This window comes from Sceloporus undulatus, chromosome 1 (assembly GCF_019175285.1).
Source record: "Sceloporus undulatus isolate JIND9_A2432 ecotype Alabama chromosome 1, SceUnd_v1.1, whole genome shotgun sequence".
In the NCBI taxonomy this organism is placed as follows: Eukaryota; Metazoa; Chordata; class Lepidosauria; order Squamata; family Phrynosomatidae; genus Sceloporus; species Sceloporus undulatus.
Genome location: NC_056522.1, coordinates 84,155,333 through 84,178,487, shown reverse-complemented (window position 1 = coordinate 84,178,487; position 23,155 = coordinate 84,155,333). Strand labels below are relative to the sequence as shown.

At 35.6% G+C, this 23,155-nt stretch overlaps 1 protein-coding gene across 1 annotated transcript in view; it reads right to left on the bottom strand.

The window, feature by feature from the left end:
• SYNE1 (spectrin repeat containing nuclear envelope protein 1) overlaps nt 1-23,155 on the bottom strand; it is a 429,497-nt gene that overhangs the window by 282,010 nt on the left and 124,332 nt on the right. The window contains 11 exon segments of the mRNA XM_042446890.1: nt 1,734-1,884; nt 5,170-5,330; nt 5,863-6,003; nt 8,868-9,044; nt 11,408-11,575; nt 12,822-12,986; nt 17,424-17,532; nt 18,259-18,467; nt 19,442-19,600; nt 20,616-20,750; nt 22,545-22,709. Coding sequence (XP_042302824.1) covers nt 1,734-1,884; nt 5,170-5,330; nt 5,863-6,003; nt 8,868-9,044; nt 11,408-11,575; nt 12,822-12,986; nt 17,424-17,532; nt 18,259-18,467; nt 19,442-19,600; nt 20,616-20,750; nt 22,545-22,709 — 1,740 coding nt within the window.

The following is a 23,155-nucleotide window of genomic DNA, read 5'->3' as shown; positions in this document are numbered from 1 at the left end:
ACAAAAAGAACATACCATGACCTGAATTCTCTTGTTAGTACCAACTAAAACAGACCCACATCATCAATGGGACTTGATTCTATAGGGCCATTGTAGATGGGAATAACCAATAGAATTCAGGTCCATATAGTTAAGAGTTCAAATGAGTAAACCAAGTGAACCATTATACAAGTCCTGGAGAAGACCTAATGTAAAAAGGTACTTGGAAAAGATCTAAAGATTTGCTGTTTAAATTGTAATATAGTGTTAACCCATTGTTTTCATTTTCAAGAATTACTTTTCATGAATCTTATTCCTCAGTTCTTAACCAATAAACAAAACTAACGCACAACTGTAGAGGCATACATTTTTGCAGCATTTGTAACACATTGGAAAGAAAATGATGATGATGATGATAAAAAACTGCTTCTACAGAAAGCTACATTTTTCAAGATTATTCTTCTTAGTCACATAGAAGGGAACCAAGAATTTTCAGATTTGTTAATTTATTTTACATATACATTTTGGCCACTTTTCTGTAGCTGTCTTTTTATAATGATTCCAGAAATTCTATCAAAAGTATATTTCATCCCTCTCCTGCTCCACCCATAACACAATAAGAAAAAAATGGCCATTTGTAATTCAGTTGAGTTGTCTCCAGTTTGGAGCAAATAAAGATGCAAAAGATGGGAGGTTTGGACTAAAATGTTGTCATTTATGAGGGCTTGACCACTATTTAAAAGCAATTTTGCATGTCTGAAACATAAGAAACATCTTTAATATGGGGAGGGGGTTGGGAGAGGGAAGGAGGGCATGTTCTCATTACCAGGACACATGTACCCAATCCAATAAAAATGGTGTCTCCCTCTGGCTTTTGATATGTGTACTAAGTCATTGTAGGATGTGAAAGTTTCAGGTCTATGTACTTCTCAAGAGTGCAGAAGTGACTTTTGGAGGCTACCATATTTTTACAGTATTTTACCACACTCATTTATTCCCAGTGAGGGAACTTTTAAAAATAAGAAAAACAGTGCCCTAGGCTTCCTGTTTCCAGGCCTATAGTAACTACATAGGAGCTCTAGGCCCATAGTAACTAAATATCTTTCAGTTGTACATAAAGCATGATAGATTGAAGCCCAAGTGTGTGTGCATTTGGAATGAAATAGAAATTTTCTTTAAAATATGTTTCTTGTTCACATTCAAGAAAAAACTGGACATATTGTGTGCATCTGAGATTTTATTAATGCACAAGGAGTCTAATAAATGATATAAAGAATTCATAGTATGTAACAAAAAGTCTAGCTACTGATACTGTAGTTCCTTTATTATTTCAGCACTACTGGAGAAATAAAGTACACAAAACCATATATAAATTATCTACCATACTGAAATAAAATACTGTAGCCACTCGCTGTGATGCATATTACAATATAAAACATTCTACAACCTGTGAAAACATACCACAATGACACTTTGCAGGAAAATAATATTAAAAAATATGATATATTACATACACAATGAAGGGTTGGAGTATAAATTAATTGTTTAGACATAAAAACAAATCTACACATGCTTTTAATCATAGGATCCTGCTAAACCTCCCATCTTGGTATCTTTGTTTTAATCTGCAACATATTTTTTCTTTCTTTTTACAATTGGGCAGCTGTGAAATGCCCATTCCTCTCCTTTGCAGCTTTCTAGTGAAGAAAAAAGAAAGCAGTATTTTAATGTTTAATATAATGTGAACCAGTCACCTTAATTTGGTTGATTTGCACATCCAAGGTAGATGATGATGTTTCCAATGTATCCAGCTCTTTTTCTTTTTCAGTAATCCAGATGGACAAAGCTTCAAAACTTTTGCCAAACTGATCCCACTTGTTTTTCACCTTTTCCATGGTTTTAATACTAAAATCAACCATATTTAGTAGAAAACATAGTCTGTTACTGTGTAACTTTGCCAATTTTCTTACATCTCCACTTTAAATAAAATGGTTCTACTGTATAATAGCATGCCACTTGTTAAAAGCCCTACCTGGTGACAGTCTGTTTAGAGATTTTATGAGAGCTATAACACTTCAGGAGACAGACTAATTTGGTAGCCACTTGGGCTACCTCAGTGGTGTTGGAATTATATGATTATTTCCATGTTCTAGTAATAACAACAGTGCTATGGAAGCAGCATAGGTACAAAACTACTGCAGAATGAGATGTCACATCATAGCAACTATCCCATTTCTAAGCCACTTAAAATTTTGAATACTCATGGATGAGGTCCAGAGTAATTGAAATTAATAAATGTTTTGACAATGACTTTGGAGGTGGGGCTTACTCTCTTTCTGTATGTTTCAGGACAAAAGTTTCGAGAAGCAACGTTTTGAATATATGCACAGAGTATTATGTTAGCCTTGTCTGCAGTGAGGTCATTTAGAGCACCAGTTTTAAAATCCATTCACATTCTGTTTCAAGTAACAGAAAAGAACATGTGCTATAGTTCCAAGTATAGTCAATAAAGAGAGTCAGCATGGTATAATGATTTCAGTATTGGACTATGGCCCTGTGGACAAGGGTTCAATTACTTGCTCAGCCATGGAAATCCAGTGGGTGACCTTGGGTGAGTCTCACACATTCACCACCAGTATATGTCAGAAATGACTTGAAGGCACACAAGAACAATAGTTAATAAACCCTACTTACTTTGTATTTTTACACCTACTAAGTTACCTCAAATTTATGTGGCAGCTTTAAAATTACATCACTTCTGGATCTTAAGGCTTTGGAGAAAAATTTGAAAACACATGTGAAATGTAGTGAAATCTCAGATGGAAAAAGGGCTATTGAGCAAGACTTTCAGATCAGACTTCAATACTCAAGAGAGCTCCTTGTTTCTCAGTTAGTTTCATAGCCCTTCCTTCATATTATTTATAATCATCCATCCCTACAAATTTGCCACTCCCTCCCATTAGATACATTATTAGGAACAAATGTATGTGGCATATTTTATTAAGAAAAATCCTACATCATTTTCTTAGCTTCAACTATACTGCAAGAGAGGTAGATTGCTTCTCAGCAAACCATGTATGATGTCCCACAGTCACTTTTAATGGCACATTTGGATGGTAGATCTCATTTCATTCTATACAATTCCAAAGGAATATATCTGACTTTTGGTACCACAAACAATATATAGTTTGCATCAGGTAGTCTATTTGTTTTAGCTGCACTGAGGCAATTTGGGCATTTTCTGTAATATGGATCAGGCCAATTCATGACGGCACAAGGAAACCATATCACTATACATGTGAAGCATATATCTGTGCAAATACATATTCAAGATATTCAGTTAGTCAGCTGAATATTCATGCATATTTTCAACATTAATAATGATTGTCTGTACTGAGTTAACACAGAAACTACATTACATTCAATTAAAAATTGTTGCAAAACATGCACTGAAAAGGAGCATGTCCAGAGTATCTACTTCAACAATTCAGAAGCGCACGCACACATGCACACACAAAAAGTGTTGTGAAGAGAATGCATCTAGTAGCAGTAATGGGGAAAAGGAGCCACTAAACAATGTACACACTGGAAAGCAGGGATTATATAAGAGAATGAGTAACCCTCTTGAAGTTAAGAAGAAAAAGAGATAAGAACAGTATGGAAAGAACAAGCCATTCCAAAGAAAACAAACAGCTTGCAAAAGTGTTTGTTCCAGATATTAGTACCCCCAGAAGTTGAGGGCAGGAGGAGGAATGGTCAGATTAAAATGTAACTTTACTCTAAAAGTAGTAAAAATCAACCAGATAAGCAAATTCAATGTATGTCTATCTATTTGACTGTCTGTCTGTCTGCATGTCTACAATAATATTTATATAGGTGCAATGTGAACCCAAAGGATACAAAGGGAACTAGTTCTTTCTTTGAACTGAGAAATTCACTGAGTGAATTCTAAAATTCAGGGAGTCACTACTTCCAGTGAGCAAGATAGTAATTGTAAGCCTCATGTTTTCACTTATAAAATGGAACCAATCTCATAAAAATGGTGCAAAGATAAATTACACAGTAAAATTCAGATAGACTGAGGTCTAAATCTGGTGTGATGGTACAATATCATTGGGAGTTTCACGTCCTACCCCAGGAGCCTTCTCTACTGCTACAAATCAACACTGAAGAGTTTCCTAGTCTTCTGGAGGAAGTTTTTAAAAGTGTGTAGAGTTTATAAGGGCTCCAGGTGGGAGGGTACATTGTGTCCCTCTCAATTAAACTCACAATTACAATGACAGCATTGCATTCAGGACTTTGTAGACAAAAATTTGAGTGCTATTTGTAAAAGTTATGAGTGTTTTTAAGCACCCTCCATGATGTAGCTATAATATAGGAACACCAAAACAGGCTAACCCTGATCCAGGTAAGCAAATGTGACCTTTATGTTGGAGCTCAAAGCTTTCTCCCCAAAATAATATAACTGAAATATGTATATCTAACATTTTGTAAATTAAAACTCAATCTGTGTGTGCAAGATTCCATCCCCCCATTTCTATGCTTCTTGGCATACTATAATTAAGTATGGATAACTATGTTTTACATCATTTTTAGTAGCAAGAGGAGGAAAAAAGAACTTGGTTATGGTTTCAGTGAGGGAAAGGCACTTTCTGATGTTTGTGTGCACAGCGCCAAAAAATGTATTGAAAATATATCTTCAAAAACTAGGCTATATTTTTGAAGCATCCAGGCACTTTAGGATATGGCACTATTCATTTATCCTAGCCTGAGTCAAATAATTTACTGTGTAATATTGTGTATTACTGTTAACACATTGCTATTATTTCAGTTCTGTGCACAATTAACAGTGTTTTGCTGCACTGAAGTTAATTGGCTTAAACACTGATAACTGGATTAATAATTGCAAGTTTAACATGGCAATTATAAGGACACTTATATGGATATATATTTAAATAAATGAGAATTTCCCAAGCTTATAATGTGTGGGATTAGGGAGTTTGTCACTATTTTCTTTACTCATTACAGTAACTGTTTAAAACCCTATGAACGTAGTAGTTTTTGGTGTGTTAGTTACTATTCCATGAACATCTGGAGTTTACAACATTTTGTGACTGAACATTTGATAGGACAACAAAAGCTCCATTTCCTATGTCAGTGAGGAAATACTATGACTTTGTAAGAACATACTCTTCTTCAATGGTAGCTTCCACTTTTTCAAGTTGTTCCTGGATTGACTTTGCTTCCTGCTGAAGGTTTTGCTTGCTCTTCTCACCAAGTTGTATTGCAAAAGACTTCTTGACAAGATTCTCAGCTTCCATAGCCATGGCTACTGTCTGCTTAGAAAGTTCCTATAAAAAGTTGTGCAGTGTGAACACAATAGATTTAGGCATATTATTATTATTATTATTATTATTATTATTATTATTATTATTATTATTGTTGCATTTATTTATATAGTGCCATAGGCTTTACATATACTCTGTACATGACTGCTGTGCCTGGGTGGAGGAGGCTTGGAAAACAAAGACTCAGATAAATCTATAGAAATCCTCTCTACCAAAATGCCTAGGTCATTCTGGATTGTAGCCTTTATAAAAGCTCATTTAAATATATATATTATTAAAATAATAATAATAATAATAATAATATATATATATATATATATATATATATATATATATATATACACACACACACACACATACACACTACTGCCCTAATCACATTTTCCAAAACAAATAAAGGAAAATAAGATACATAAGAGAATTTATTTATACAAAATTATAAACAAAATTATAATAAACAAACAAGATTCTAATAAAACATGGACAATAATTATTGAAACACAGTAGAATGGCATGAGTATTATAACATACATACCTTTGTTTTTTCTAGTTCTGAAGACAAACTCTCTAAACTGCTAAAGCTTAAAATGCGTTCAAGGGCAGAACTTGCATGACTAAGATACTTTACAATTGTTTCTTTGTCTCTTTCGAACTGCTCCCATGTGTTTACTGTAATCTGGAAGAAAGAAGAAAAAGAGTTTATATCTGGAAGTTACTTGGGATATCACTGAAATTTAGAATTGCCAGGTTTCCAGAATTAATTTGTTCTAGTTTGTAATGTTCAGGCATATTATGAGTAAGTATAAATTTCACACACAAAAGGTCTTCACTTGCTCAGAAATATTGAAGGACAGACAGACTTACCATTACACAGTCTGTGGTAGCTGCTGCAAATGGCAGGCACTGGGATTAAAAAAGCAACAACAAGGCAACAAGCATCAACACAGTGTGGAGGCAAGAGCTGTGTGTATAGCATGGCCTGCTTTCTGGCCTCTAACTTAGCCTCCTGCCCTCAGCAGGGCAGGACAACACTGTCCTATTGTCAGTGGTGATGAGAGATTCAACTGCATGTTTGGTTATCTACTGACACAGGTATGTTCCTAAGCCGTGCAATCACAGAGCTTTTTTGACTAAATTCTGGAAAGCACTCTGATATTTATGAACAGAATCCTAGGGAACCTTAAGAAAAGTCCCTTTAAATATTCTCTGGAAGCCCACCACTGAACCCATTTGACTAGCGAGAGCCCATCTCAGCCCTGTTTTTACTGTACATGTGTGCACTATAGCAGGAAAAATGGACCCCCAAGCCATTGCAGCTAATTTAGCCAGTGGTATATTCAAATCTTTTACTCCAAGTCTGAATCTGAAGTCAAGTCTCAAGTCCTTCCAAGAAACTTTCAAGTCAAGTCTCAAGTCTAGAAGCCAACTTTAACAGAAAAAGAAGGAAATGATGGTGATGGTATGTTTATGGAGGGGGGGGGGGGAGTTTCAGTAACTAAAAATTCAAGAAATTGTGCAAAAGTTAAAACTCAGATGAGAACAGCAAACGTGTTAGGTCACAGGCTTGAGGTGGAAGGAACCTTATAAAGCTTCTCAAAAGTGTTTGAAGGCTCCTCTAATGTGCAGCGGAGACAGGTTGCTAAGTAGACCTCAAGCCCTGACTCAAACCTATTGCCTAATATGTTTGCTGTTTCTGGATGAAGTTAGATCAGCAAGTCAGTCACTAAAAATATACAAGTCTAGCTGAGTTGTGTTAGTGCATCATTTATTGATGAGTTCAGTCCAAGTTGTGACATTGACAATTGTTATTAATATCACAACAAAGGTTCTTCATCTACCAAGGATGATAGAACAGCATGGAAAGGAAGGAAAGTGATGGTCCTGTGGCCACAGCATCTACCTACATTTTTGCTAACCCACTCCATGGCTATGAGCTGATTTGTAACAAAGGCAGTACAACAGAGGCAATAAATCCTGGCCTCCATTTGAAATCAAAGTAAATCAGACAACTGTATTTATTCCTGTCCAGTATGAGAATCCAGACCAGTATGGCAAAATATTTCAGTTAGTGTGTAAGTGCTTCCCTACTTGTTCTGATAGAGGGAGGGGAGGGAAACAGCAATTATTGTTTTCAGTGGAAGGGATACGGAGCTCTTTGGCATGTTTTGGGAGACTACAGAAATGGACAGTGTATGTGTGTGCGTGCAATCTGCATGTTGTGCACCCCAGCCCATGGAAAACCTTAAGAAGGGCATGAACGCAATGGCAACATCCCTCTTATGTTTTCCAGCAGCTGATGTATAGAAATATACTGATTCTAACATATTTTTAAAATAAATATTTTATTTATGATATTCAATATACTGCTACCTAGAATATAAAGCATTGTAGCCTTGTCCTCCATTTATCTGTCTAATACTATTTTAAGATGTTCAAGTTAGTGGCCTACACTCTACCTGTGGAAGTGAATATCATAGTTTAACTACAGTTGAACCTGAGTGGTAGGAAACAATGTAAAAGACCCCATCTAAATTCTTCTTGCATTTAAAAATACACCTCAGCCTGATGAGAAATCTTTTCTTATGACAAGAGACAACTTTTAAAACAGAATATGGAGAAACAGCTTGGTTTCCAGTTGGCAAGGAGGTAACTAAATAAATAAAAATAAATAAAATAAAATAAAATAAATAAGCTAAGCTGCATATTATCAACTTACTTGTTCAATTTGTATGTAGAAAATTTTGTATGAAGCACAGGTTTAGACTTAGAAGTAGGAGGAATGATAGGAGGAAAGAACATCAACAATCTAAGATATGCGGATGATACCATACTATTAGCAGAAAACATCATGGACTTGGAACAATTACTAAGGAAGGTCAAGGAAGAAGGTGCAAAAACATGCTTGTTGCTGAACATAAAGAAAACAAAAATAATGACCACAGAGGATCTACATAAATTCAACATAGAGAATGAGAAAAGGAAGAAGGCAGTAAAAAGAGAGGAAGACCACATGCCTGATGACTAGACTCAAATTGGGAGGTCACGAGCCTCGAGCCTGAATCTACAAGACCTAAGCAGAGCAATGGAGGATATCAGGGTTTGGTGATGTCACTTACACAAAATTGCCATGAGCTGAAGTCAACTCAAGGTTAGCTAACAACAACAGCATGAGAATACCATGATAAGTATGAAGTTGAAAATATGAACATAACACAAATATATCAAGTGTTTGACAGAGATGAGCAGTCTGGATCTCCTTAGTACAGATCCACTCTGGATGTTAGTATAAGCTTCAAAGGTGATCAATCATTTTCTCTAAACAGGTTCAGCACTTGGATAGCTCCTTTAAAGTTCACATTATAATCTAGGGTGGATTTACCAGCCCACTGACGTGGAACCTATCAGCCACCTTGGAAAATAATCTTAAAACATACCTCATTACTTTGTTCAAAATAAAACTGAGCAATTAAATACAGAGGAATTAACTAAAAGTAAGGCAAGATTTTTTTGGGGGGGCAGGGTTACATAAAGAGCGCTGACCTTCAGCTGATTTTCTTCTTTATCCATAGCTTGCTGTACATCTTCTAAAGTACTCTCCAATTTCCATAAATCTTCTTGCCCAGTGGGAGACAGGCCACCTTCCATCTGTAACTGCTTACCTCGAGCAATCTGCTGTTCCACATCTTGCCTTTTTACATGCAGCCTCTTTGTCTTTTGCTAGGAGAAAATATTTGAAGGCATAGCAGTAAATGATAGTGCCATACTGTACTCTTTTCTACATAAATCTATTATCAGGGACGGACAACGAATGGTTTGTGAGCTCCATGTGGCATCCAGAGGCATCCAGGGCCATTTTGTTGTCCTCAGGCAAACTTTTGTAAATTTTTACAAAACATTTTTTCACCTCAAAATGCTCTAGGGGACAAGGAAAAACCCCAAACATGGTGAGAATACCCCTATGTCTCCTACAGGGCTCTTGGGGGCAAAAATAAAAATTTTGTGTGTGTGGCAGTAAATGTAAACTGTGCATTTCACAGTTGCCCAATTTTATTCCATATGAATGAATGAATGTACTTGTTTTTAGAGAACCAAGATCAAAATTTCCCTATTGTACCAAACAAGAACTAACTGACATCCACTCCAAAACTCATCTAATATGTTACATAGTGCCAATCTTTCCCATTTCCCTTTACGTTGTATACAGTTATTCTGCCTTGAAATATGGATGCCACTTTGACTCCCATTTGAGACAAAAGCAGGATATAAATCAGATAAATAAAGCAATTAAAGAGGAAAAATTGCAATAACTATAAAATACACCTGTGATGTATGAATAATAAAACCCATGATTATAAATTAATTTCTCCTAATCTGGTGGCCCTGCACTTGTTCAGTACACCTGTAAAGTATTCAATTCAAAATGCACAACAAGTATCTTGTCTTTTTTAGTATATGTGCTGCCGAAGCGAGCACAAGAAATAAGTGGAAAAATGTAATGTTTTTGTAAAATATTGTTTATGTTAAAAATAGTGGAAATAACGGGAATTTTATTTTAGAAAATTGGGATGTGTTAAGAGAATGTCAAATAGCATGAAGTAAGAAAATTTCATGAGAAATGTGATGTGTAGGCTATAAAGAAGGAACAATGGGAAATACCGGACTCTTTGAAATGTATGAAATAGTAAAAAGTTAATGATTTAGTGACAAGGTATTACCTAAGAGGGAGTGAAGAAAACATGATAAGGAAAGGAAAGATAAAACAAAATAAAGAAAAATAGTGAATATATCTATGTACAAAGCTGCAAGTAGCTGGAAGTGCATTTTATGTTAAATGTATTTTACCAAAATGTCAGAGGGACATGTAGGTATGCAAGTGTTGGTGGGAGGTGGGATGGGGGAATGGAGAAGGTGTGTAACGTAAGTATTAATGTTATGTTATGCTTTGTAATGTAATATGTCATATGGAAAAATTTGAAAATAAAATATTAAAAAAAAAAGTATCTTGTCAACAAGGTCAGCAGGAAAAGGGGAGCCCTTTCACAATATGCAGTTACAGTGCTATGATTCCACTTTGACTCTCATGGTAAGTTCTTATGGAATCCTAGGATCTGCAGTTTAGTGAGGAGCATTTAGACTTCATAGCCAGAGAGCTCTAGTACCTCACCAAACTACGAATCCCATGATTCCACAGAATGGAACCATGGTAGCTAAAATGAAATCACAGAACTGTAACTGTGTGGTGTGAAAGGGTCCTAGTATTAGCTGACTGTGGCAGTCCAAGATTTACCCTGTATATTATTAATGAAATGGTCCTAGGAAGCACATTGTTTCTGCTTGTAGTATAAGGGAAAGGGTGTGATGTAAACTTATAATCCAATATCACAAAGTATAATTCTATTATTGTAAATCAAGCCTCCCAAAGAGATGAGAAGACAAAAAATAATTTATGTCTTTCACTGCTGAAAATATAGTTGCTCTGCCTGGTGTCTAAGTGGAAAACCCCTGGCCCACAGGGCTTTCACATCAAGCTGAAACTTCTGGACCTGTTATTCCCATCACTAATCGGAGATACGAGAGAATTGAAAAGCTGGGAAGCCTTTCTATGAAACCAAATGGTGCTTTGCAAACCTACTTTTGCTTTTGGAACCTACCAAACTAAATCAGAAAGTTTCTAAAATATACAGGTGTTTTTTTCTCCATAAAATAAAATTAGTAAATGTTCACTCTATCCCAATACCTACCTAGAATTTGGTGAAATACCCTTTGACATTTGTTTCCTAAAAAAAAAAAAAAACTGGCAAACTAGTGAACAACATTATACAACAATATCAGATAATGTCAACCATATAAACTGACAGGCTGACCTTGGGCAAGTCACAGCATCCCAGACTCAGAGGATGCCCTTGGCAAACTCCTTTTGAAGAAATTTGCCAAGAAAGCCCAATAATAGGTTGGAAGTCGGACATGACTTGAAGGCACACAACAACAACAACAACAACAACAACAACAACAACAAATGTGTATGTAAAACTACTTGCTACAAAAAGAAAAAAAGCTTTATTTGTGGGACGCCATCCTACCTGATGATATCGAAGGAGTTGCTGTGCCTGCAATAAACTTTCAACATCTAAAATTCTCTCAACCTCTTCTTGAGCTTCTTTTGAATTTGTGATCAATTCTTCCAAATGTCCTTTCACTTCTTCTGTGTACTGGACACAATCACCAACAGCACCCAATGTCTTCTCAATCTGTGTTTAGGAGCAACAATGAAACTCTCGGGGCACTTTCAAAGTCAGAAAACTAATACCATTACTGCTTTAAATAAATTCTGACTGCAGTGCAATTCCATATCTACTACTGATATAACCTTATATTCACTAATTTGGAATCACCTCAGCCAGTTGGCTTAACTGTAAGGAGAGACGGGTAGGATTACAATGAAATGTATTAGTTATTAATTTTTACTATTGAACAAGCCAAAATGTCTATGCTTAAGATGTGATCTCATTGTCAATGCAGAGAAGAACTTCTCTATTATTTTCCAGTTGCATCATAACCATAAATAATTTTAAACTGATGTGAATATTCCGTTCCATTCGGCTCCCTCATTACTTTGTGTCTCTTCAGTGTCTCATTTTGCTTATTTTCTAGTTTAACCTGGAGATTTCTAAAAAGACAAGGGGGAAATCTCAGAAGGTTCCCCCATGGAAGTCTTTGAGAACTCCTGGAGAACAGGAGAAGTCCCATTAGATTGGAGGAGGGCAAACATTGTCCCCATCTTCAAAAAAGGGGAAAACCCGAGGATCCCAACAATTATCATCCAGTTAGTTTGACATCAATACCAGGAAATATTCTAGAGCACATCATTAAACAAAGAGTCCGTGAACATCTAGAATGCAATTCCATAATCACAAAAAGTCAACATGGGTTTCAGAGAAACAAGTCATGCCAGACAAATCTTATCTCTTTCTTTGATAAAATTACCAGCTTGGTAGATGAAAGGAATGCTGTGGATATAGTATATCTTGATTTCAGTAAGGCCTTTCACAACGTTCGCGATCACATTCTTGCAAACAAGCTTGTAAAATGTGGCCTAGACAAAGTAACTATTACATGGATTTGTAATTGGTTGACTGGCTGAACAAGAGCATTGCAGACTGTAACACTGTATTTCAGGCCTCATTTGTACATATTATTTACATATGCATACCAGTGTTTATATACTTCATATCCAGCAAATACAAAGTTTGATGTGATTTTCTGGATCATCAAACTCCACAGTGGCTTTTCTGTTGTTGGGTTTAGCTAGTAGCATTTTGGGTTTGGCTATATGTTTACAGGTCAGTGTTAAGAAATAATTGTAGTTTTCTTTACTATTCTGGGAGCAAATTCTGGGAGGATGGTAGTTGATTAGAGTAACTGGGTTAATGTATGTGAAAAAGTAAAAGAAAGTAAAAAAGTTTCCTCTGACACCAAAGTGAAGTTATACTGTACCTCCGTCAGTAATGATAAGATCCTCTTAAAGTCATCAGAAAGTTTAGAAAGCTCATCTTCTTGCTTTTTGGTTTCTTCCTTAGAAGAGACATCAAAAAGGACAGCAAGCCTAGACTTCAACCAGATGAGTGTTTCTCCTTGCTTGCAAGCTTCTTGTCTGATTTCCTGAAACAGAATCAATAGGAACAAAAATTAAAAGCACAAACAAACAACTTAAGCCCACAGTAGCAGATCACCCAGGAAACCATGGGAAACCAAGGGCTACACCCCAGTGGCACCAGGTTCCTACATACAAAATGTGTAGACTGCAAAATATGCTAATTGTATGCATAGGTGAACTGCAAGTACCTCAATTCAAAAGAATCCCAACTTGTCAGAGATAATTTATTGGCAAATTAGCAGAAAGGCATACAGATGTAGCATTGCCCTATTGGCACAGTGGTTAAATGCCAATACTGCAGCCACTCACTCACAAACCACAAGGTTGTGAGCTCAGGGTCAACTCAGCCTTGCATCCTTCCAAGGTCACTAAAATGAGTACCCAGCTTTTTGGGGTAATTAGCTTACAATTGTAAACTACTTAGAGACTTCTTAGTGAGGTATGAAGTGGTATATAAACGAAGCTGCTATTGCTATTGCTGCTATTGCCACAAGGTACAGAGGGTGCCACCAATCTGGTTGGCAGATAACTTGATAAAATATATAGAGTGAGTTCAGAAGTAGCTAAAGGAAGAGACATACCTAGAGATATTATCATTCATTCAGTGTGTGAAGAGAAGTATTAAAGAAATACATTCTTGAAGTGCATAACCACAAAGGAATAGAAATTGATGATAAAATTGTAATTTTACTAAAAGAAATACCACCAAGACTGTTGAGAAAAAGAAAAAAACTACTCCTTTTTGATTGAAAAGTAGAAAAAAGTGAAAATACAATTTTATTGGGACAAATTGGAAGGTGTGATTTTTACCTCTAAGGCAGAACATGTAAAATTAACAGAGTTGAAAAAGCAAGAGATTTTTTGATAAAAAAAATGAAAGATTTTAGGGATAGTCATCAAGGAGAAGATTCTGATGTTGAAGAAGGACAAACACAACAAGAAGGAAAGATCGAGGAAAAAGTTAGAGAGGATAGAAAAAAGAATGTAGAAACACCTATAGATAAAGATTCAGAAGAAATCAACATACTGGAGTTAAATCTTGATTCTTGAAAGAGGCTGGAGAAGAATTTAAAAAGGTTAGGAAACTAATACAAGTATATGGAATGTAAATGATTATTAAAGGGTAAATTAACTACTCTAGAATATGAAAACTAGATTATACTAGGTGATTTTAATGGAGTGGTTGATCCACTGATAAACAGAAGGGTTGGAAAAGAGGTTAAAAAGAAACAAGAAAAACTACCACAATAATTTTTTGACTTGACAGAAGAACTACAATTAGTAGATGCATGGAGACTGAAGGAGGGTACAAGTAAAGATTACACTTTCTTTTCAGAAGTTCATAAGTCTTGGTCAAGAATCGATATGATTTGGATTTCTAAACATTTGAGAGGATCAATAAGGAAAGTAGAGATACCACCAAAGATCTTATCTGACCATAACCCAATTATGATGACTCTTAAAAAAAAATAAAGTTTTTAGATGAATATTAAATGAATTACTACTACCAAAAAAAAAAAAAAAGGAAGAAATAGTAGATGATGGTAAGGAGAAACTTAAAGACTATAAGAAGTTGAAAACAGAGTAATATGGGATACTGATAAAGTAGTAATTAGAGGTAATTTAATTTAAAATATTAAATGGAAGAAAAGACAAAGTCAGGTATCAAGGCTATTGGCTGATGAAATGGGGAAAAAATGGACTATATAAGACAAAAAACAAACAAACACCAATCAGCTAATAAACCAGGGAGAAGGCTAGTTTATAAACTAAGAAAAAAGAGCTAAAAGATTGCTTTCAGAGATTATGAGTGGAGAAAGAATTGTAATAAAAAGTAAGGAGATACAAAAAATCTTTCATAATTATTTTGAACTATTGTATATAAAAGAGAAAATACAAAAGGATCAATTAGAAGAGTATCTTTCCCCAAAAGATATTATGCAACTATCTGATAGCCAAAGAGAAACATTAAATAAAGACAATTTTATAGAGTAAATTAAAGAATCAATTCAAAAAATGAAATTGGGAAAGGTTCATTACTAAGAATTTGGGATAAATATAAAAACAGATTGAATTCCAAAAGTCCTAGGTGGCTATTGCCTCAAGAAGCTTTCCACAGAAGAGAATTAGGTAGTGTGAAAAACTGAATTACATATGGGGATTTACTAGAGGAAGATCAAGATAAATGGAATATTAAACAACAGGCTGATTTGGAAGAAAAGGGTTTTAAAATGAAGTGGTTAACATCCTATCAGTTAAGGGAAAGATTCAAGGAAGATAAGGTAAGTTATGGTTTTGAAAAGAAAACAACACAATCTCAGAATATAACTAACTCATGTGAAAAACATACTATATCAAAATTATATAAATTACTATTAAGATTTAATATGGAAAAGGATCAGATTAAAGAATGTATGATTCAATGGGCCAAAAATGTAGGACATAATATTATGATGAGTCAGCGGGAAAGGATTTGGACTAGAGAATTGAAATCTACATGCAGCTATGACCTGAAAGAAAACTTTCACAAAATGTTTTTCAGGTGGTACTTGACCCCCTGGGACTATGGATAAATGCTGGAAATGGAAATACTTGGTAGACATGTAAAAAAAGTTGAAGACTATTGGATAAAAATCATTTTTGTTATTCAAAAAATATTGGGGAAAGACATAGTGTTCAGACTTGAATTAATTTTGTTTTAATATGAATGACTATGAAAATAAGGTTGAAAGAAAATAGAAAACTATCATATATATGGGTAGAGCTGCAAGACTATGCAAAGAAATGGAAGAAAGAAGAAACGCCAGATATTCTAGAATGGATGGAAAAGATGATGGACCTAGATGAATTAGAAAAATTAATTAGTTTAGTGAATGGTGAGGACATGGAAGATTTTATAATGATTTGAAAACCATTGATGGATTATGCTAGCGTTAAGAGGAGACATAGTAATATTGGGATTTGAATTATAGATTGGTGGGAGAGGAAGAAGAAAAGGAGATAACAGTATTAATATGACTTTTTAAACGAATTGAATTGTGTAAAATTTTAATTTAAAAAGTTTTTAACGACATGAAACTTTTTATACCATAGTTTTATGATTGCAAGGTTTTGTATTTTGTTTTATGAATAAAGTATTTTTATTTTAAAAATTGACTTTTTTATCTTCTATTCTTATTTAATTTTTTTTCTTTTCTTCCTTTCTCTTTTTGGTGGAGGAGTAATAATAGGATATATATATTAACTACTAGTTAGAAGTCACTACTAGTGGGAAGCCAAATATTACATTAAGGTGAGGAGGTTAATGGTGTTAATACAGTACTAGTTAGATATATTCTCCCCCCACCCCCTTTTATCCCTTTTTTATTTTATTATTTCATAACTTTTTTCCTTTTATTTTTTCTATTGCTTTATTCTTTTTTGTATAAATATAACAGTTTATTATAGGATTCTGATGCTTTATATAAAATTATATGTACTTTTTCATTGTTATTCTTTTTATTCTGTAACTTTATTTAATAAAAAAGAAATTTTTAAAAAATTGGTTGGCTTTAAAAGGGAACTGATAAACTTATGGAGCATATCAATGGCTATGGTAGCTATATATTACATCCGGTATCAATATGTAGTTCTCTGGACCAGTGACTAAGCGAAGTGAGTGAGAGGGTGCTATTCCATTCACATTGTAGGACACTGGTTGGCCCCTGTGTAGACAGAATGGTGGAATAGGCTGGACTTTTGTCTGATCCAGAATGGCACTACTTACTTTTACCTGGATACCTCACATTTGGTGTCCGAACCTTATTAAGTGTTAAGGGGACCTTAATGTCAACTACAATTCCCTGCCAGTAAGAGAAGACTAGCAACTTCCCTAAGCAGTTCTGGTTATAAGATTCATAGAATTGTAGAATCATAGAGTTGGAATGTGTATAGTAAATTCAAATGTCAGACGTAAATTGACTCCCTTTTACTAATGATGGACATTTTTAGAAGGTTATTGCCAATAATAATAAGAAACTATAATCATGTACTTTACAAGAGAACAGACGTCTATGCACTGCTAAATCTTGCCAATATAATTATTTAAACCACATCCATGTGTGAGAGAGAATCTCTCTCTCCATGTTTCATCAAGGTCATTTTAACAGTTTCTCGCTGTATAGTGATGCCTTAAAATGCATCATTTTTAAGAAGCTTTTGGAAACCCCGTTATCTGGTACAAATTCTGTGTATTCTCTTCTTAACTAGTCTTACTTGGTTTTGAACAGGTGTTACTAATTCTTTCACATTTCACTTTTATATATTTGTTTGTATATTTGATCCAGTTCAAAAACTTAAGAAACAGAAAGAGGTTTATTTACTTTGACTTTCTACCATCTCATCTCAGCTTGTTAGAATTAGAACTAAAATGTTTTCCTTATCTGAAATAATTCAAAATATACCTCTATTGATGTTTTAAAATGTTTATATTTAGCAGTATCTGTGGCACCATATTTAATCTTCTTAAGCTGGGACTCCGTTGATGAAATCCAATTTTCTAATTCAGAAAATCTGAAAAAACAACAACAACATAAAAATGAAATGGATCATGACAATTGTATATTAATTTAATGCAGGGGTGGGAGAAAGTCAGTTATTAATGGGCCACATATACTTTCAAGACTTTTTTGAAGGCTACCTGTATTCTCAATTTTTTTTTTTGGAAGCTTTGTTTTTAATGTTCCCCACAGCCCTCCAGAGGTACAGGGTGCAATTTCATAATGTTTTATTTTCAGAAAGTAAACCGGGAAAAAAATGCCTCTTTTGGGATTCAAATAGCGCAAGGGGTTAAAAAAATATGTTGAAATTGTCCTTAGGAAACATATGTACATATATTTGCAAATCACTCTGTCTGAGACTTGTCTAATCCAGAGTTTCTAGTTTTTCTGGGCACATTTTTGTGCCTTTTGCTATCATACATATGTAAGATTTTAAGAATTTTCTCTAGATCTCCTAGCACAGTGATGGTGAACCTATGGCACGCGTGCTGGAGGTGGCACTCAGAACCCTCTCTGTGGGCACCCCAGCACAGAGTTTGCCAGAGTTTGTTACTAGAAAGCCAGAGGGATATGGCACTTTGCAATAAATAAGTGGGTTTTGGGTTGCAGTTTGGGCACTCGCCATCTAAAAGGTTCACCATCACTGTCCTAGCACATGATCCTGCCTATTCATGAGGCACAGTTAATCAGTAATACTGTTTACTTTACCATGTCTTTACTACAGCTACATAAATAATACCTGTTCTTGTAGTCTTTCCATTTATCTGGGTGGTCCATTAGTTTGGTATAGGTGCTGGCAACCTGGGATTTTAGTTCACTGAGACATTTTTGGGTACTTTCATAGGTTTTCTTAAGTGGATCCCATTCTGGAAGTTTCAGGCATAGTTCTTTTACCAGATGTAATCTTTTCTCGCATAGTTGTAATGGCCCATTATCACCAAAGAACAACTGAGGGCACAAAAAAGGAATATTTGCTAACTCCAGTGACATAGATGGAGTACAATGAATATACAGTCCGCCCTCTCCTTATGCGGGGGATCCGTTCCGGACCCCTCCGCGTAAGGCAAATTCCGCCTATGCTCAAGCCCCATTGAAAACAATGGGGCTCGTGCGCGGTGGCATGGCAGTGCGGTGGCATGTGGGGTGCAACAGGCACGCACGCCCATTCAATTGAATGGGACGCGCCACCCCTTCTGCCTGCGCGCGCCCTGCAGCTTGAGCGCGCCCGCGTATGATGCGAGCGTGCTGTACCTTCCATCCAAAGTATGTATGTGGACTTATAAAAGGTAAGTCTGACACAAATAACCTTTAAATTATCATGTTAAGATCATGTTCAATGACAACGTAAAGTCCAAAATATTAAGAATGGAACCCTAAGAACTGCAGTGCTTTGTAGGCTTGTTCTTCCATGTTAACATGCATAGAACTGTACTGTGACTCTAGCAATATTTAAAGCTATTGAGATTCAAGTGAAAATGTATATGTGGACTGACTGGATTTGTGCTCAGCATATGACTGTATATACAGTGAGTTCAAAAATCAACCCATATTTGTTATGCAAGTCTATGACTTGCATAGATATTTCATTTTAAATTACTTTTTTTGCAGTCCTTACTAGCATTACCATTCCTATTGAGATTATATATTTAAGATTGTATAAGCGTTGAAGCCATCTTGTCATTTCTGTAATTAGCATCATCATTACTGTCATTAGCATCATCAGTATAATTTCCAATACAAGCTGAAGAATTCTTTCCTCTCATTTACCAACCTAATCCCCGGAGTTCCTGTTGTACTTGTTGCATGAAGAAATGTACACAACTCTTTTCTTTACGTGAAGTCTTCTTGCACAGTACTTCAAGGGGCAAGGGTATATGCATGTGGATGAACTGCTCTCAACATCTACTATATTTGAGGCTTACCTTGTGTTCCCTAATTACTTTCTCACTGCTCTCCTTGGACATCAGGTCTTGCTGTCGAGCTAGTTCTGTGTGGCATTCTTGCACTGATGCTAGGAATTTGTTCTTCTCCACTTCTATCTTTAAGCGAAGCAAATGGTATGGGGCTTCTGTTTGGAGATCCTATATGCCATGAACAGTGGGAGCAGGAGAGGCAATGAACATGAAACTCATTCAGGGAGAAATTATTTTTTTTAAAAAACAATTTGTCCAGAGTAGAAAAAGTAACAGGAAGCTCATTAGATGGATAAATGGAGGCAAAGTTAACTTCTTAATCCTATCTAAATGTGGGAGATTTTGGATATTTATATAATACCAGGATCCAATGAGATAATTCTGCTGATATAACAGCCAGAGGAAAAGAATTTTGAGTAGGGGTTTTCAAGTTGTGTTTGAAATACTTAACTGTACAACTTGTATCTGGAGGGTGAATATCCTGTATATACTGTACTCATGTATAAGTCTAGAATTTTTATTCCCAAAATGACCCAAAACCTGAATTGCCTTATCCACAGGTCAAAGTAAGTACTGTACTTTAACTTTTATAAAAAGGCAACCATCCCTTGGTGAAAGGCAAAAGTGTAATCTGTCCTGAAAGCACCCACACCTCACCCCTGCTCACTCATCCATTCCATTTTTAGTGGGAGCACAAACAGTTATGCCTGCTGGAATTTTGTTAAGTTCTTTGGCATCATTTTCCTTTGCTTCATCCTATAGATCCTTTGTCACATGCCCCAAATTTTATTCTCGACTTACACATAAATCATATCATAATCCATCACTGTAGCCCCAAAACCTGAGGTCAATTTATAATAGAGTATATATGGTAGATGTTCACCAATTAAAATAATTATGTTAAATACAACTCTGTTGGGCCAGTTTATTATACAGAATAAATGTTATCTATTCTCTTGATCACCTTATTCATTATTCATTCAATGCTAAATATAAGATTATTATGCAAGGTGCAGTATAAAAACAAAAACAATATGTACAATGTATAACACTGAAGGATTTTCCATTCTGCTTGTTCCAAGTATGAGAATAATAACTGGACAAACAGGGTACCAGCTTGGGCAGAATGAGTTCTGTGGCTACAGTATGTAACTTCTGCTCTGAGATCAGTATGAACACTAACCTTCCATTGCTTATGTAGTTTCCTAACAGCTTCCTGAAGAGTGTGTTGTTCTTGCTCAGGAAGGATGTCTGTAAGTTCATCACAAGCTTTCAGGAAAGCATTTAGCACTCTCTGGTCCAAATGACTGAAAAATTCCTGATTTTGAAAGATAATGCAAATATTCATGAGGTTAGTTCTATTGCCTGGGAAACCAGATGTTTTGTTTCTAAATCTCACATCCTCAACTAAAGCAGTCTATAGTTGTTCAAGCTGCTTTTATTAATGGCATCTTAGTCAGCTTTTCTCTAAATCTGAACTCAGCCCATACTCTCTGACTCAATATGTGCTACTTTTTAATGCAGCTTGCAGCTAGCCAATACCTTTTTGTTTACTCAGTAGCAAGCACAGAAGACCAGATTGGAACCCTAGTTTGAGGTTTCCATTTAACCATTTTCCTGATTATATATCCATCTCGTTCTCAGTTTGAGGCTGCTTTAACTGCCCTGGCTCAGTGCTAGGGAATCCTGGAAACTGTAGTTTATTGTGGCACTAGAGCTCTCTGACAGAAAAGGCTAAATGTCTCACAAAACTATAGTTCCCAGAATTCCCTCCCAGGGCATTTAAAACAGTCTCAAACTGGATTATTTTTGCAGTGTGTTTTGAACCATATCTTGCATAGGAAAAACCACTGGATCAAAGATGGGCTTTTTTTTTCCCATAATGAATTGCAGATGAGGGGACTACTCAAGACTAGAACAAGGAACAAAGTCATACAATTCCCCTTTAAGCAAGTTAGGCTTCTATCTGGATTGGGTCATCTGTCTTTCTTATAAGAAACAAATCACTAACTTAATAGTATGCTACATAAATAAAAGTAATTGGAATCTTTCCTATTGTCAGCATATTTATCCTTAAGAAGCCATATTTATTCTTTAGCCAGAATACATTGTATTTGGTAAGGGTCATAACGATGGGATGAATTGTATTAATTTTACTATGATCTCCAGGTGCTAAATTAGACTACAGTCCATTACTACACATGTGACCACAGAAGATGCTAATCATAGCCCCTTTACCATTCTTTTCCCAATAAATCAGAGATCACAGTAGACCAGAATTTACTCAGAATGGGAGGCCAGTGAGGATTTCCCACACGGTCTTCTTTTTGTGTCTCTACTCTTACAGGCAGCAAAAGAAAGAGATGGGTAGATACAGAAACACACCATGGAAGTGAACACTGCATTTTTTATAGTATAGATGGCACATAGCCAGGGGTGCCCCTACAAATAAGGACTCTAACCCCCCCCCCCAAAAAAAAGTTTATTTCAGACCCCAAACTTCTAGCACCAGAGAGAAACATGCTGAACATCATTCATAGCTGGAACTCTTTTATTTCCTGTGTTTGCATTCCCTTGGTAACTTTGGTTGCCCCTTTTCTTTGTATCCCAAACTATGTTTCAAAATGGTCAACTAAAGTTTTGAGTTACTGCAATGCTAGAAATTTGGGGACTGAAGGAATTTTTTTATTGGGGACAGACTTATTATTTGGGTAGAGCAATGCTCTCATCCCCTCACCGCCCCCCCCATAGCTACACCTCTCTACATGGAAACTCACTGAGTCATATTTCAAATTATGTCATGGGCACAGTTCAGTCTGCAGAAAGGATTTGTGCATAACAGGATCTCTCTCTCCCCCCCCCCCTTAAAAAAATTCAGCCTATTTGCAAGACTTAACACACATTAATTTCAGTACAGCTTTACTGAAGTACTGGTTGGAGCGATTACTAAAATTCTCTGTCAAAAAATTGTTGATCAGATTTTACAGCATTTTGTAAAGGTCTGTTAAAATCCCATCTCATATGCATATGAGCACAATAGCAACTGCTAGCTATCATTGGATGGATCCCTCTAATACTCTGAATTTTTCTGGAGGTGAGGAATTGTACTTACAGTATGTTTCCGAAGAAGTTCTTCAGGATTGCCCCTTTCCTTTAGACAGCAATGGGCCATCTGAAGAACATTTTCTAATTCTGTTCTAGATTCTTCAAATTTCTTCATCAAACGACTATTTGCCTCAACATTTTTCTTCCAGTCATCAATCTTCTTTGCCATGTTCTTATTTTAAAAGTAAAAACAGAGAAAGATAATTACCAAACATGTCAGCTGCATGTTATATGGCAGTCCAAAAAGAAAGTGACAAAACTAATAGACACTGGTTTATTCCTTGCATTTCTAGCATTTCTTCCAGTTTTGAAACAATCTGAATTTTGGACTCTTTTAACTGGGAATCAAACTGAAAATTACATCTATAATAGTAACTACAGTACCTACCTATAATAGTAACTACAGTACTCAAAACCCACATTTGAAAACTGAAAAAAAATGTTTTCACATAAAACAAATTGAGATTAAAGTCCAAAACATACTGCAGAAATAATCTAGTTTGAGACTGCTTTAACTGCCCTGGCTCAATGCTAGGGAATCCAGGGAACTGTAGTTTTGTGGGACATTTAGCCTTCTTTGTCAGAGAGTTCTGGTGCCACAATAAACTACAGTTCCCA